Source organism: Apodemus sylvaticus, chromosome 2 (genome assembly GCF_947179515.1).
Source record: "Apodemus sylvaticus chromosome 2, mApoSyl1.1, whole genome shotgun sequence".
NCBI classification, from domain to species: domain Eukaryota; kingdom Metazoa; phylum Chordata; class Mammalia; order Rodentia; family Muridae; genus Apodemus; species Apodemus sylvaticus.
Window position 1 is genome coordinate 166,927,929 of NC_067473.1, and position 13,028 is coordinate 166,940,956.

Here is a 13,028-nt window from a genome sequence, read left to right on the forward strand (position 1 = left end):
ACCTTATGTGTCTGTGCATACTAGCACGCATCAAGGAAACTTCCAGGTGTGCTCCTGAAAGACCTCTGAATTGGGGAGACCCTCATTCAAGTCTCAGGATAAGACAACACCCAAAAAATTCACAAGAGGCCATTCTTGATGCAAACACCGAGGTTTATTCAGGGAGTCAATGTACTAGGGCTGAGCTCATGTCCTGTGCAAGGACAGGAGAGTTCAACCCCACACAGCTGCAGTCAGGAGTTTTTAAAGAACAAAGTACAAAGAAAAGGGGAGGTTTAGGCAGTGATCTATGTCATAATAAATGGGGAGATCAAGCGGCAGTTCATGGTTCAGCAGAAGGTTACAGGTTATCTTAGGCAAACATAGTTACTTTGAGCTAGGCACCATATATCTCAGGAATGTGGGGAGCTAGTTCCTGGAGCAGAGAGTTCCTGGAGCAGGGAGTGCTATCTTAAGGTTAATGTTAAAGGTTTCCCCCAGGTGGTGGTGGCACACGCCTGTAATCCCAGCACTCTGGGAGGCAGAGGCAGGCGGATCTCTGAGTTCGAGGCCAGCCTGGTCTACAGAGTGACCAGGACAGCCAGGGCTATGCAGAGAAACCCTGTCTCGGGAAAAAAAAAAAAAAAAAAGGTTTCCTAGGCTGAGAGCAGAAAAAACAAGTTGCTCTGTGTTAGGCTAATTGCTAGGGGTCTAAAAAATCTTGAGTTGTGATTTCTCACTCCAACTTGATTTTACTATTTCATGCAATCCAGGTATTCAGCAGTACCATCTTATAACATAGTTCTTCTAAGGCAAAAAAAAAAAAAAAAAAAAAAAGGAATACAAATATCCTGTGCTGTTTGGGCAAGGGGAGGGTTGTAAGGTCTTCTTGACAAACAGACCATAGGGAAGTATCTGACATCTGCACTGGGATTTTTCTTTGATGGCCTGTGGTTCCTGAAATAGTCATTCCCAAACATCATGAAGTAGCTCCATTCAGTCAAAGTTGTCATTACTGGGGCTGCAGAACTTTCAATCTGTCAACAGTCAGTCTTGAGTGGAGAAAAGATTCATAAGACATTATCTCTCCCTGGAAACTATAAGCTATTGACAGTGTTGGGGAAGGGATAATTATTTTCCTCTATTGTGTCCTTATCAAGCAGCACATCGGAACAAATAAAGTTCTTTTTTTATTAGTCAATATATTTTTTATTTACATTTCAAATGATTTCCCCTTTTCCGGGCCCCCCACTCCCAAAAGTCCCATAAGCCCCATTCCCTCCTCCTGTTCTCCCACCCACCCCTTCCCACTTCCTGGTTCTGGTTTTGCCCTATACTGGTACACTGAGTCTTTCCAGAACAAGGGGCCACTCCTCCGTTCTTCTTGTACCGTATTTGATGTGTGGATTATGTTTTGGGTATTCCAGTTTTCTAGGTTAATATCCACTTATTAGTGAGTGCATACCATCATTGATCTTTTGAGACTGGGTTACCTCACTTAGGATGATGTTCTCCAGCTCCATCCATTTGCTAAGAATTTCATGAATTCATTGTTTCTAATGGCTGAATAGTACTCCTTTGTGTATATATTCCACATTTTTTGCATCCATTCTTCTGTTGAGGGATACCTGGGTTCTTTCCAGCTTCTGGCTATTATAAATAGGGCTGCTATGAACATAGTGGAGCATGTATCCTTATTACATGCTGGGGAATCCTCTGGGTATATGCCCAGGAGTGGCATATACCCAGAGGATTAATTCTGGGGGAATTAGTATCCCTGACCTCAAGCAATACTACAGAGCGATAGTGTTAAAAACTGCATGGTATTGGTACAGTGACAGGCAGGAGGATCAATGGAACAGGATTGAAGATCCAAAAATGAACCCTCACACCTATGGCCACTTGATCCTTGACAAAGAGGCTGAAAACATCCAATGGAAAAAAGATAGCCTTTTCAACAAATGGTGCTGGTTCAACTGGAGGTCAGCATGCAGGAGAATGCGAATTGATCCATCCTTGTCTCCTTGTACTAAGCTCAACTCCAAATGGATCAAAGACCTACACATAAAGCCAGACACTCTGGAGCTAATAGAAAAGAAACTGGGGAAGACCCTTGAGGACATCGGTACAGGGAGAAAGTTCCTGAACAGAACACCAATAGCTTATGCTCTAAGATCAAGAATTGACAAATGGGACCTCATAAAATTACCAAGTTTCTGTAAGGCAAAGGACACCATCAAAAGGACAAATCAGCAACCAACAAATTGGGAAAAGATCTTCACCAACCCTAGATCAGATAGAGGGCTAATATCCAATATATACAAAGGACTCAAGAAGTTAGACCCCAGAAAACCAAACATGGGGTACCTATTCAAAAATGGGGCACAGAGTTAAACAAAGAATTTTCACCTGAAGAACTTCAGATGGCTGAGAAGCATCTTAAAAAATGCTCAACTTCATTAGTCATTAGGGAAATGCAAATCAAAACAACCCTGAGATTTCACCTTATACCAGTCAGAATGGCTAAGATTAAAAATTCAGGAGACAGCAGGTGTTGGCGAAGATGTGGAGAAAGAGGAACACTCCTCCACAACCCGCTGGTGGGGTTGCAAATTGGTACAACCACTCTGGAAAGCAGTCTGGCAGTTCCTGAGAAAACTGTGCACACCACTTCCGGAAGAGCCTGCTACAAATAAAGTTCTTCACCTGTACTCTCCGTGCTCCAGGGATTGACTTAACTGGAGCAGTGAGCAAATGAAGAAATGATAGACACATTGACCCAGAAAAGCTGTGATCGGGTTCTGTGTGTTCTCTAAGAATATGCAGCACATGAAAGCAGGGTATATTTATTACAGAAAGCTGAACAGTGAGGCACTTATTCCATGAAGCTGAGCAGTAGGCAAATCTATGGTATACAGCCAAACAAGGGGCAAAGTTTAATTTATTTCAGTAGGTGCAATCTCTGTAGGGGAAGAGACTTCAGGCCATAAAATCTTGGGGGAAAAAAGAGGCAGTGGACATGTTCTGCACAAACTGACAACATTCACAGTCATACATTAGGTGTGCTTTGCAATTCTTCTGAGCTTTACCTGAGGCCTTGACCTTTGACATGAATAACTCCTCCTAAGTCAAACAATAACATTCACTGAGGACTTGACTCAATGTCTAGACTGATGCATAGTAAATTAAACAGCCTTTGTTATATTTACTTAGACACCAATGTAAACAAAAAATATTAACATGGGAAAGGAACATGTAGAAAAAATTAAATAAAGTATCATAAAATTATCAATATTTGTAAGACATATCACAAAATACTAAGAGAAGTGAAGACCTCACCAAATCGTGAGTAAAACTATAGCTATGACTTTTCATAGTTCCATACGTATATGGATGCTATGCTACCATCCTACAGATTCAGTAAAATCCCATGGGCATTTTTACAGAGATTTTGAGAGAGTGAATGGAAGTGGAGTAGTCAACAAAAATTGACAAGCAAGGATTGTGGAGGATTGGTAAATTTCACTGTGCAAGTACTAGAAGTATAAAGTGGAAGCTGTGTCACTCCACACTTAAACACCTCCATTGAGACAAAGAGAAATATACTATTATCTCCACCAGAATAACTGTGAAGTTAAAATCTTCAGTCCTCAATATTAATCTATGTTGGCTGAAGATAGGACTAAGCAGCTAAGGATAAGGAAAGGGCAATTGTCACCAATTTTATGGTCAACCAAAATTGTCTCTGCTCATTCATGATGGATATGAAGTTTGTTTCTAACTCTTACCTATTATGAAGAAAGCAGCAAAAAAAATGTTGAGAAATGTCTCTGTGATAGAATTAAGTAACTTTTAGGATATATGACCAAGAGTCACACAGCTGAACCTTCAGGTCAATCAATATCCAGCTTCTTAATGCCATGCTGATTTCCATAGTGGCTGTATGACTTTGCTCTCCCACCATCAATGAATCAATATTTTTGTTTCTGTAAATGCTTGTCAGCATGAGCTATTATGTGTTTCTTGATCTTGACCAATCTGACTGGTTAAAATAAAATCTCAAAGTAGTTTGATTTGTATTTCCTTGAGTACGAAGGATGCTGACTATTTCTTTAAGTGCTTCTCAGCCATTGGATTGCTCACTTGAGAAATCTCTGTTTAGATCTATACCCAATTTCTTTATTGGGTTGTTTGTTTTCTTGATTTCAAGCTTTTTGAGCTCTTCATATATTTTAGATATTAGTCCTCCATCAGATGCAAACGTCAAAAAAGTCTTTGCCCATTTGATGGATCATATGAAAACCCATACATACATACATACATACATACATACATACATACATACATACTTACATATATGCATGCATACATACATACACATACATACATACATACATACATACATACATACATACATACAGTGATCTAAATGGAATCTCAAATAATAGGGACGATAGAGCCCCAACTTGATACCTCCTGTCAAGAGAAAACAAACAAAATGAAGATTCTAGTATCAAGAATGCATTATATCTCATCAATTTGTAGGACAAAGGAGCTTGATATGACTCCCAAACAAAAATGCCATTGTCAAGGTGACTGATTGCTCTTCAAATACAGATGGTAGTGGCCTATTGCTGATGACAACACCTGCAGAATTTCTTAAACCAGAGAAGTCTAGGTGTTTTCTACCAAAACCATTAAAGCCTACTGATGAGGATTCATGATACTAGAAAATACTCTGTATTTTACCAGTAGACAAGGGGAAAACTCTAAACCAGATACAAATACTTGTGCTACAGTTGTGACATGACTGCAGATATGGTGGTGTGTAAGTCACACAAAGCTTGTAGGATGAATAAACAAATAGCTGATTGGTGGTAAGAGCTCCTTGATGAGAAGAAACCTGTACCCAATTGTGCTTGGGTGGCCAAGTACCTGAGACTAGATTGGCCAAGGTACAAGAGTAAAACCAAATATCACTGTTGTACTAAAGGAATACAGTATGAAAATGACTTCTAATAACATTCTTATATACTCACAGGTCTGTGTCTTATTTTTGCCAGACAGAATTACTTGTAAATGTTCATTGTGATGAGTCATTTTTCTGGTTTGAGGCCTCTGACTTCTGCTACATTTTAATATTGAATCCTCACTAGGACCTCTCTTAGATATCCTGTTATTCCCCTGTGTCATTGAGATCTTAGAGTTTTGGATGTTTAGGATACTTCATTTAGTCCAGAAGTTCATAGACAGTGTTGATGTTAGTGTGGGAAAACTCTGGCCCTGGATCTGGGCCTGGGTGACCACTCAGTAGATCAGACCACAGGCTCTCTTTTGCCTATGCCACTAGAGGCACCCCTCCTGCTTTGTCCTGTTGAAGTGCAGGGCCAGCTTTCCTGATTTCACAATCCCAAAGGCAGCAAGCTTGTACCCATGCCACCACACATCAGAAGAAGCGAAGAGAAGGCTCTCCTATGGGCATGTCCTCTGGGCCTCCTCACGTGAGGACTAGGTCCATCTCTCCTGAGTATCACAGCTAGCAAGCTGCAGATCCAGCTCTCCTAGTCCCACACCACCAGAGCCATGTCTTTCATGCTACCCAAGTTAATGGCACATTAGCTTACTGCAAAGATATCAGCATGACTTCAGGCATAAGCCCAGTCCATGGACATCCACATGGTCTTTGGTAGTAACACAAGCTTCAGATACCCTGACTGTGATAGGACCATGGACACCGACATGGCCTGGCAGCAGCATGGACTAGATATCATCATTGCCTCAGATGGCAGCACAAATAATTCAGATCAGTATGTAACCTATCAGCAGCATCACTGATAAACATTCACAGGTTCTCAGGTGGCATCCCAAACATTGACATCCACATGGTCTTTGGTGGTAACTCAAGCCACAGATATTAATACATAGCCAGCTATAGTACTACAGCAAACCCAGACATGTCCCTAGGCAGAAGCCCAGGCCTGAACATCACCATGGCCCAAGGAGAATGAGCAGGCTCCTCATGTATATTTGTTCCTTACCATCATCATGTCTCCAGTTCCACCTCTCTCCACAGAACACAAAATGCTCAGTTACATTTTCTCTTCCATTCCTACACTTCATACTCCGTCTTTCCCATCTATGCATCACACAGTCTCTCATCAAAGTGGTCCCTGCTGTCCTGGGCCATGGATACTGAGGTGGGTACTTGGGTATCTATCTTCCAGCTGCACCAATTATGGAATTTCTATGTGTGCAATTGTATGTGCCTCACTAAGCCTTGTCCTCAAGAGTGACATGCCTGTAAGGTATGCTAGTAAAATAGTCCTTTGCGTCTCGGAATTTTTCTCTGAATCTTTTTTGTCTGTTTGTTTTATCCTATTCTATTGTGTTTTCTTTTATCTAATTTTACTTTATTATTAATATTTTGGATGCCTGTTTGTGTCCTAAATATAAAGGGAAAGAAATGATGTGGATATGGCTGGGTGTAGGAAGTGAAGAGGATCTGGAAGAGAAATGGTGGGCAAACCATAGTAAGAATATATTACATTTAAGAAAATCTACTTTCAAGTAAAAATATATTCAAAATAAAATAGAACAAACTTCTCTGAGAAGTAAAGTATGTTTTAATATCCAGTACATGGAGAAAATACAGAAAATACAACAGCATAGTATATAACACTCTGGACAAGACCATATTAATTTACAGGAAAGAGAACATATACCTGCTTGCATATGGCCAGAGTTCAAAGTACTGGGCTGAAATGAATTTTGAGAGATACAAAACCCTGTAAGGGTTTAATGTTTTTCTCAATTAGGTTTTGTATTGCTATGATGAAATACCATTACCAAAACAAGAAAAAACTTGGGGAAGAAAAGGATCATTTTTACTTAACATTTCTACATTGGAGTCTACTACTGATGGGGTCAGAACAAATACTAAAGCCCAGCAGAAACTTGCAAGCAGGAGCTAATGCAGAAGCCATGGGTGGGTGCATCTTTCTGAAAGCTCAAAGTGGCTTGCTCAGCCTGCTTTCTTACACAATCCAGGACTACCATCACAGGGGTAGTAATACCCATAATGGGCTGGGCTCTCAACATCAACATCTAATTAAGAAAACGCACTGTAGGCTTGTCTAAAGCCAAAAGTTAAGGGGGCATTTTATCAATGGAGGTCCTCTATTCTCAGATGACTCTAGCATGTGTCAAGCTGACATTGTGATCTTCTTAAGCTCAATGACTCTATAAGACATGTGCATATTTGTTAAAACTTATTTTTCTTATAGCTTACAATGAGTACATTTTATTATATGCATTCTGCCCAGCAATATTTTAATTTTTAATATTAGAAAAAAATCAAAAGTCATTAAGACTTTTAAAACCAAAGGACATTACAGGTGAATGCATGGCATAATCCTAAACATGAGGAAATAGTGACAGTGACATGATCAGAAAACTAACAAATATAAATTTGGATTATAGATTAGATCATATTTTTACAAAAATACCACATTTCTTCAGTTTACCATTCAATGTGATGCTATAAAAGAAATTGAGGGCTGCAGGGATGGCTCAGTGGTTAAGAGAACTGATTGCTCTTCCATAGGTCCTGAGTTCAATTCCCAGCAACCACATGGTGGTTCACAACCATCTGTAATCAGATATGATGCCCTCTTCTGGTGTGTCTGAAGACAGCTGCAGTGTACTTATACTGCTTATTTGCTTAGCTGCAAATTAATAAATCTTTTTTTAAAAAAAGGAAAAATTGCTTGTTTTTAGAAAATATTTATGGACAATTTAACATTATTATCATCATCATCATCATAATTAGATTTCATAACACGGAGTCACACAATAAGGCTCACAATGTCCACAAACATACTATGTACCCTAGACTGCCTTCAAATTCATGTACCTATAAAATTATAAGTCTGAACCATTACATCCAGTAGGCCTAAATAAATATTACTACAACTATGGGATTTCTATTTATTGCCAAATGCATCAGATTAATAGAGAGACAGAGACAGAGAGACAAACACACACACACACACACACACACACAGAGAGAGAGAGAGAGAGAGAGAGAGAGAGAGAGAGAGAGAGAGAGAAGACATGAACTATGAAAGGTTGTATGGGTTCATTATACTACCTTGGCAACTATTCATCAAGTCTAAAATTATATTTTACAGCAAATAAAAACATTTTCAGGTTAATCCTTCTACCTCCAAAAATATAAAGTTACCAACCAACAAACAGCAACTGCATCCTATTTCTTAAGTGTGATGTCAGAGCTATAGGTTAAGGAAATGGATTATCCTAGTGATGATGAAGAATGTGTGTGATTATCTAAGTTCTGTATTTGGTCTGTGTGTAATACTGGAAACAATGATTCTTCAAGGCTTAGAACAAAGGGTGTCCATTCTCCAGACACAAGTGTCTCTATTTACCAGGAAGGAAGATGGCTTCTGTTCTGTTAAGTCTGATGACAGAACGTTTCTTCACTTTTCACTTCATCATTCTGCAGAGAAGATTGAGCTCTGTGAATAAATGATTCAGCTGTTAAGTAGTCACAAATCTGCACAGGAAACAAACAAAGATGATAACATCCCATTTGTACCTTTTCTTCACATAGCTCACTGGAATATGGAATTTACTTGGTCTCATTTCACATATACAGCCATAGGTTTTAGCACAGTCATCATGTTGTATATTAATAGGACTTAGAAATGCACAGCTTCCTCTGCGATATACTGAATTCATTCCTGCCAAATCACTATAAAACAAACAAAAATAATGGACAGTTATTTACATTTGAAACTTATACTGATTTAGACATTATTTTTAAATTAAAGTTTATTGACTAAAGTATGGAGAATACAAAATTAGTAAGTGTATCACTAAAAGGTTTTCATTTTCTCTAAACTCATAAAAATAATCTTGGGCCAGTAACATGGGTCAGTGAATACAGACCATTCGAGACAAGTCTGACAATCTGAGATCAAACCCCAGATAATAAAGAGTAGAATGAGAGAAGTGGCTCCTTCAACTTCCCTCTTATACACATGTGCTGTGACATGTACCCACATATGTGCATATCTTCACCCAAAAATAATAAATGTAATAAAGATAGAAATTTGATCACAACTCAACTTCTTATTTCTTCCACATTGTTGATTTTTAATTCTCAAATAATACATAGTTTCAGTACCACTAAGAGATGACTTTAAAGTATGTTTCTCTATGATATTTTTGCAATAATTACAAATAAAAAGAAAGAAATGTGTAGCAAACAGATCTTCTGTGCCTGTGTTTTAAGAGAAAGGTATAGAAGGAGTAAAATCACAGAAGAGGGATTGTTCTTTTGGTTTATTTTCTCCCCCATCCCCTCTCAGAACTAATGAATCTGGTCTGAAACAATGTGATTAACTGACTTCCCTGTATTTAACATTCTTCAATCTCTGTAGGATGATACATTGATACTAAAAATTCATTCATGTGAAAAATAATTTAAAATGAAGATATGAATCATGTAATGGCTACCTCATATGGACAGGCAGGACTCCCAGGGGAAAGATAAGAACATCAAACTACTCACAAAACCTTCATCCCAAACTCTCTCCTGCCTCCAAGTATTGCAGGAACAAAGATGAAGTAGGGACTGAGGAAATGGTCAAGGAATGACTGGCCCAAATTGAGTCCCATCCCATAGGCAAGAACTAATCTCTGGCACTATTAAGGATATTCTGCTATGATTGCGAACAGGAACTTAAGAAAACTGTTCTCTGAGAGTCTCCACCCAGCAGTTGACTAAAACAGATCAAGTGACCCACTGCCAAACATTCAACAGACTTCAGAACTTCTTGTGGAAGAGTTGGGAGAAGGATTGAAGGACCCTGAGGAGGTTAGGACTCTATAGGAAGCCCAACAGGGTCAACTAACCTGGACACTTGGGGGATCCCAGAAACTGAAATACAAACCAAAGATTATACATGGATGGGATCTAGCCTCATGCTCCCCACACACATATGTAGCAAATGTGCAGCTTGGTCTTATACAGACTGAAAATGCAGTAGAGCTGAGACTCCAAAAGTGTCAGCAGAACATGGCAGACAGTCTTTATCCTAACATAAAGGTTAAATAATTAGTCTATGGAAATGAACATTCAAATACTAAATAACGAATACAGACCAATGCACTGGCATACAACTGCTGTCTCAGAATATGGAAGGCAGAGGCAAGAGGATCAGAATTTGTTCACTGGGCAACACAGTGAGATTGAATCAGGATAACAGACTGAAAATCTGTATCAGAGAATATGAACCAGGGAAAGAAATCCACAGAACTTCACAAGGATGCAATGGAAAAGAGACAAATCTTCAACAAAAAAATTCCCTTCTTGAGCCCTGAATAAGCCAAGGAGAAGTAGAGTACTTATATTTATCATAGGAATGGAAAGAGAAGATAAACAAAACTAAGAGGACTGTGAAGCATAAATAGAACAGGGAGGATACAGTGGGAATGAGAATATGCATTAACCAACCATGAAATATAATTATGAGTACAATCAATAAAGCAGTGTTTTGAACATAACTAAAGAGGAAAAAACATAGCATGCACTAACTAGACACAGATACAGACTAAGCACATATTCTGAATCATGAGCTGTTGACTTTATCTCCATGGTGAAGCCCACATAGACTCTATACAAGAAACTCAAGTTAGGGTCACAGCTATTCAGTAGGTCATTAGAAACTACCATTGTAATAGATGTAGAAGCTTCTGTACCTTCTCACTGGAGAAAATGTCAAGAAACATTCCTAATTAAACTGGCAGCCGACCATGGCCTGACAGTTCATGTGAACCAAATGGAAAATTCCTTTTACCAGCAGGGCCTCCCCTTCTCTGACCACATTTGGAGATCTTGACTCCCCACATCCTCTACTAGGGGACGGTTGGGTAGTCCATGGCAGACTTACAAACTTCCTCCCCTCTTGATAAGAACTCACCCAGCAAGTACCTGAGATTCCTGGAATGGCACTCCATACAAATGTGGCATTCACAGAACTTTAAACTCTAACCAATGATTTTCATCTACCTTCAAAACTCCTTCCCAGTCTTCAAAGTCCATATATACCCCTGGTTCATCCTAAATCCATGCAAACCCTCCCTGGATAAATGTATGTACACAAGATCAGATCCTCTAAGAGAGCTATTTCATTGAATATCAGAGAAGGCCTTCACCTAAAAGAGCTGTAGTATTAATATCCTCAGAGAAGGTCACCCATTCCCAAGCCACCCAGTACAATGGCATCTGGGTACCCTCAGAGGGAGAAAGCAGAGGACACCAACATACATACCACAATAAAATGCTTGTGGTAGTTACAAAAGACTTCTGACCACTGGGCATCCTTACTAAGGACTCAATCCTGGGCCTATCAAGCACACCATCAGCAAGGAACAGTTCTAAAACATAGTCAATATCCACAAATATCTCTTAACCTGGATGCAGGCATTATCTCATATCCCTGTCATCTCATGCCAAATGCTACAATCTGCCAATTTTACTCTCAGGCTACAAAAAAATTTATAAACTCTGTGACCAATAACATTGGAAAAAAGCAGAAATCCTCAGGCTTGGGAATAGATGCAGGTGGAGTAGAGTTAGCCTAGGTGAAATGATCCTTCTTTCTGAAAACCAAAATTAATTAATTTTAATACTATTAATCTGCATGGCTTCATCATATTAATACAACTTATAAGACCACCTGTTTTCTGGCATTCACTATCAAAACTAGTTTGAGGATATTCTTGGAGGAAAAGGTGGATGTTATTTTTATTTCTTATTTGGAATTTAGCTGTCCACACTTGTAGGGCCACATTAAAATAGAAAGGAACAGACATGCCATGTTCCCAGGAACTGAATGAAATATCCTGAGAAAGTTACCATTGTGGGTACCATGGGTCAGATAGTTTCTTCCTCTGTGGCAGAGGAAATCCAAAGAATGGCATAAAGAAAGTGACATCATAAGCAGAAACCCATGGAATTTCAGATACTAACACCACCACATAACAATTGTAAATAAGTTTGGTTGATATCTTTCAAGAGAAAAAGAATAGTACAAGACACAATCACACCTGCTTGTAATCTCAGGCCCTTGGAGACATAAGACTCTGGAGTGCTGCCTGGCTGAAATGAATCCCAAACTCAAAACAACAAAAGACAATAAATGAGTTTTAAATTCTATGAAGTCAAATTTATAACCAGATAACAATGTTATTTAAGGACAGACATAGAATTCCTAGGGAGATACTTCAATATTTAGTATTTCTAAAAACATCAGTTACAAGAGGAATAATAAATGTGTGATATGAATGTAGAAGAAGAAAGCTGAGCTGTGGTGGCGCACGCCTGTAATCCCAGCACTCTGGGAGGCAGAGGCAGGCAGATTTCTGAGTTCAAGGCCAGCCTGGTATACAGAGTGAGTTCCAGGACAACCAGGACTATACAGAGAAACCCTGTCATGAAAAAAGCAAATCCAAAAAAAAAAAAAAAAGAAAGAAAGTAGAAGAAGGAATCTTGATTGTTAAAAATCAAATAAAGATGAGTCCTGGAGGATGAAGAATAAAAAAGGAAAAAGGGTAGATTAACCAAAACTAAGGATATATAAAAAAAAAAAACCTTATTGAAATCCTTTAGATAGTAAGCACAGAGCTTAACAACACAAAAAAATCCATATTTTGTATGTGTGTGTGTGTGATTGGGGGTTGATTGTTTTCAATATTTTTCTCTTATTTTTTTGTTTATTTGATTAGATTTTCAATTTTTTGTTTTTAGTTGTGGGATAGAGAGTTCAAAGAACATGAAGTTAGGTAAATAGAGAGGTGGGGCCAGTATGTGAAGACTTAAGGGGTAGGAAAACTGATCAAAATGTAGTCTATGAAAAAATATTAAAAATAAAAATATAACTTTGAAAAGAAGTTAGAACCACAGGAAGTATGACGTATTAAATGAAACACAAAGTATAAGGAAGGGGATACATTCAGAGGAA

The 13,028-nt window shown here is 38.6% G+C and overlaps 1 protein-coding gene across 2 annotated transcripts in view; it reads right to left on the reverse strand.

Moving 5' to 3' along the window:
* Window positions 1–6,590: 6,590 nt before the first annotated feature.
* LOC127679306 (killer cell lectin-like receptor 2) overlaps window positions 6,591–13,028 on the reverse strand; it is a 31,323-nt gene continuing 24,885 nt past the window's right edge. For both annotated transcript variants that reach the window (XM_052175071.1, XM_052175070.1), the window contains 2 exons: window positions 8,597–8,752; window positions 6,591–8,516 (listed from right to left, as the gene is read on the reverse strand). In XM_052175071.1, coding sequence (XP_052031031.1) covers window positions 8,453–8,516; window positions 8,597–8,752 — 220 coding nt within the window. In that variant the 3' untranslated portion in view covers window positions 6,591–8,452. The remainder of the gene's footprint in view (window positions 8,517–8,596; window positions 8,753–13,028) is intronic.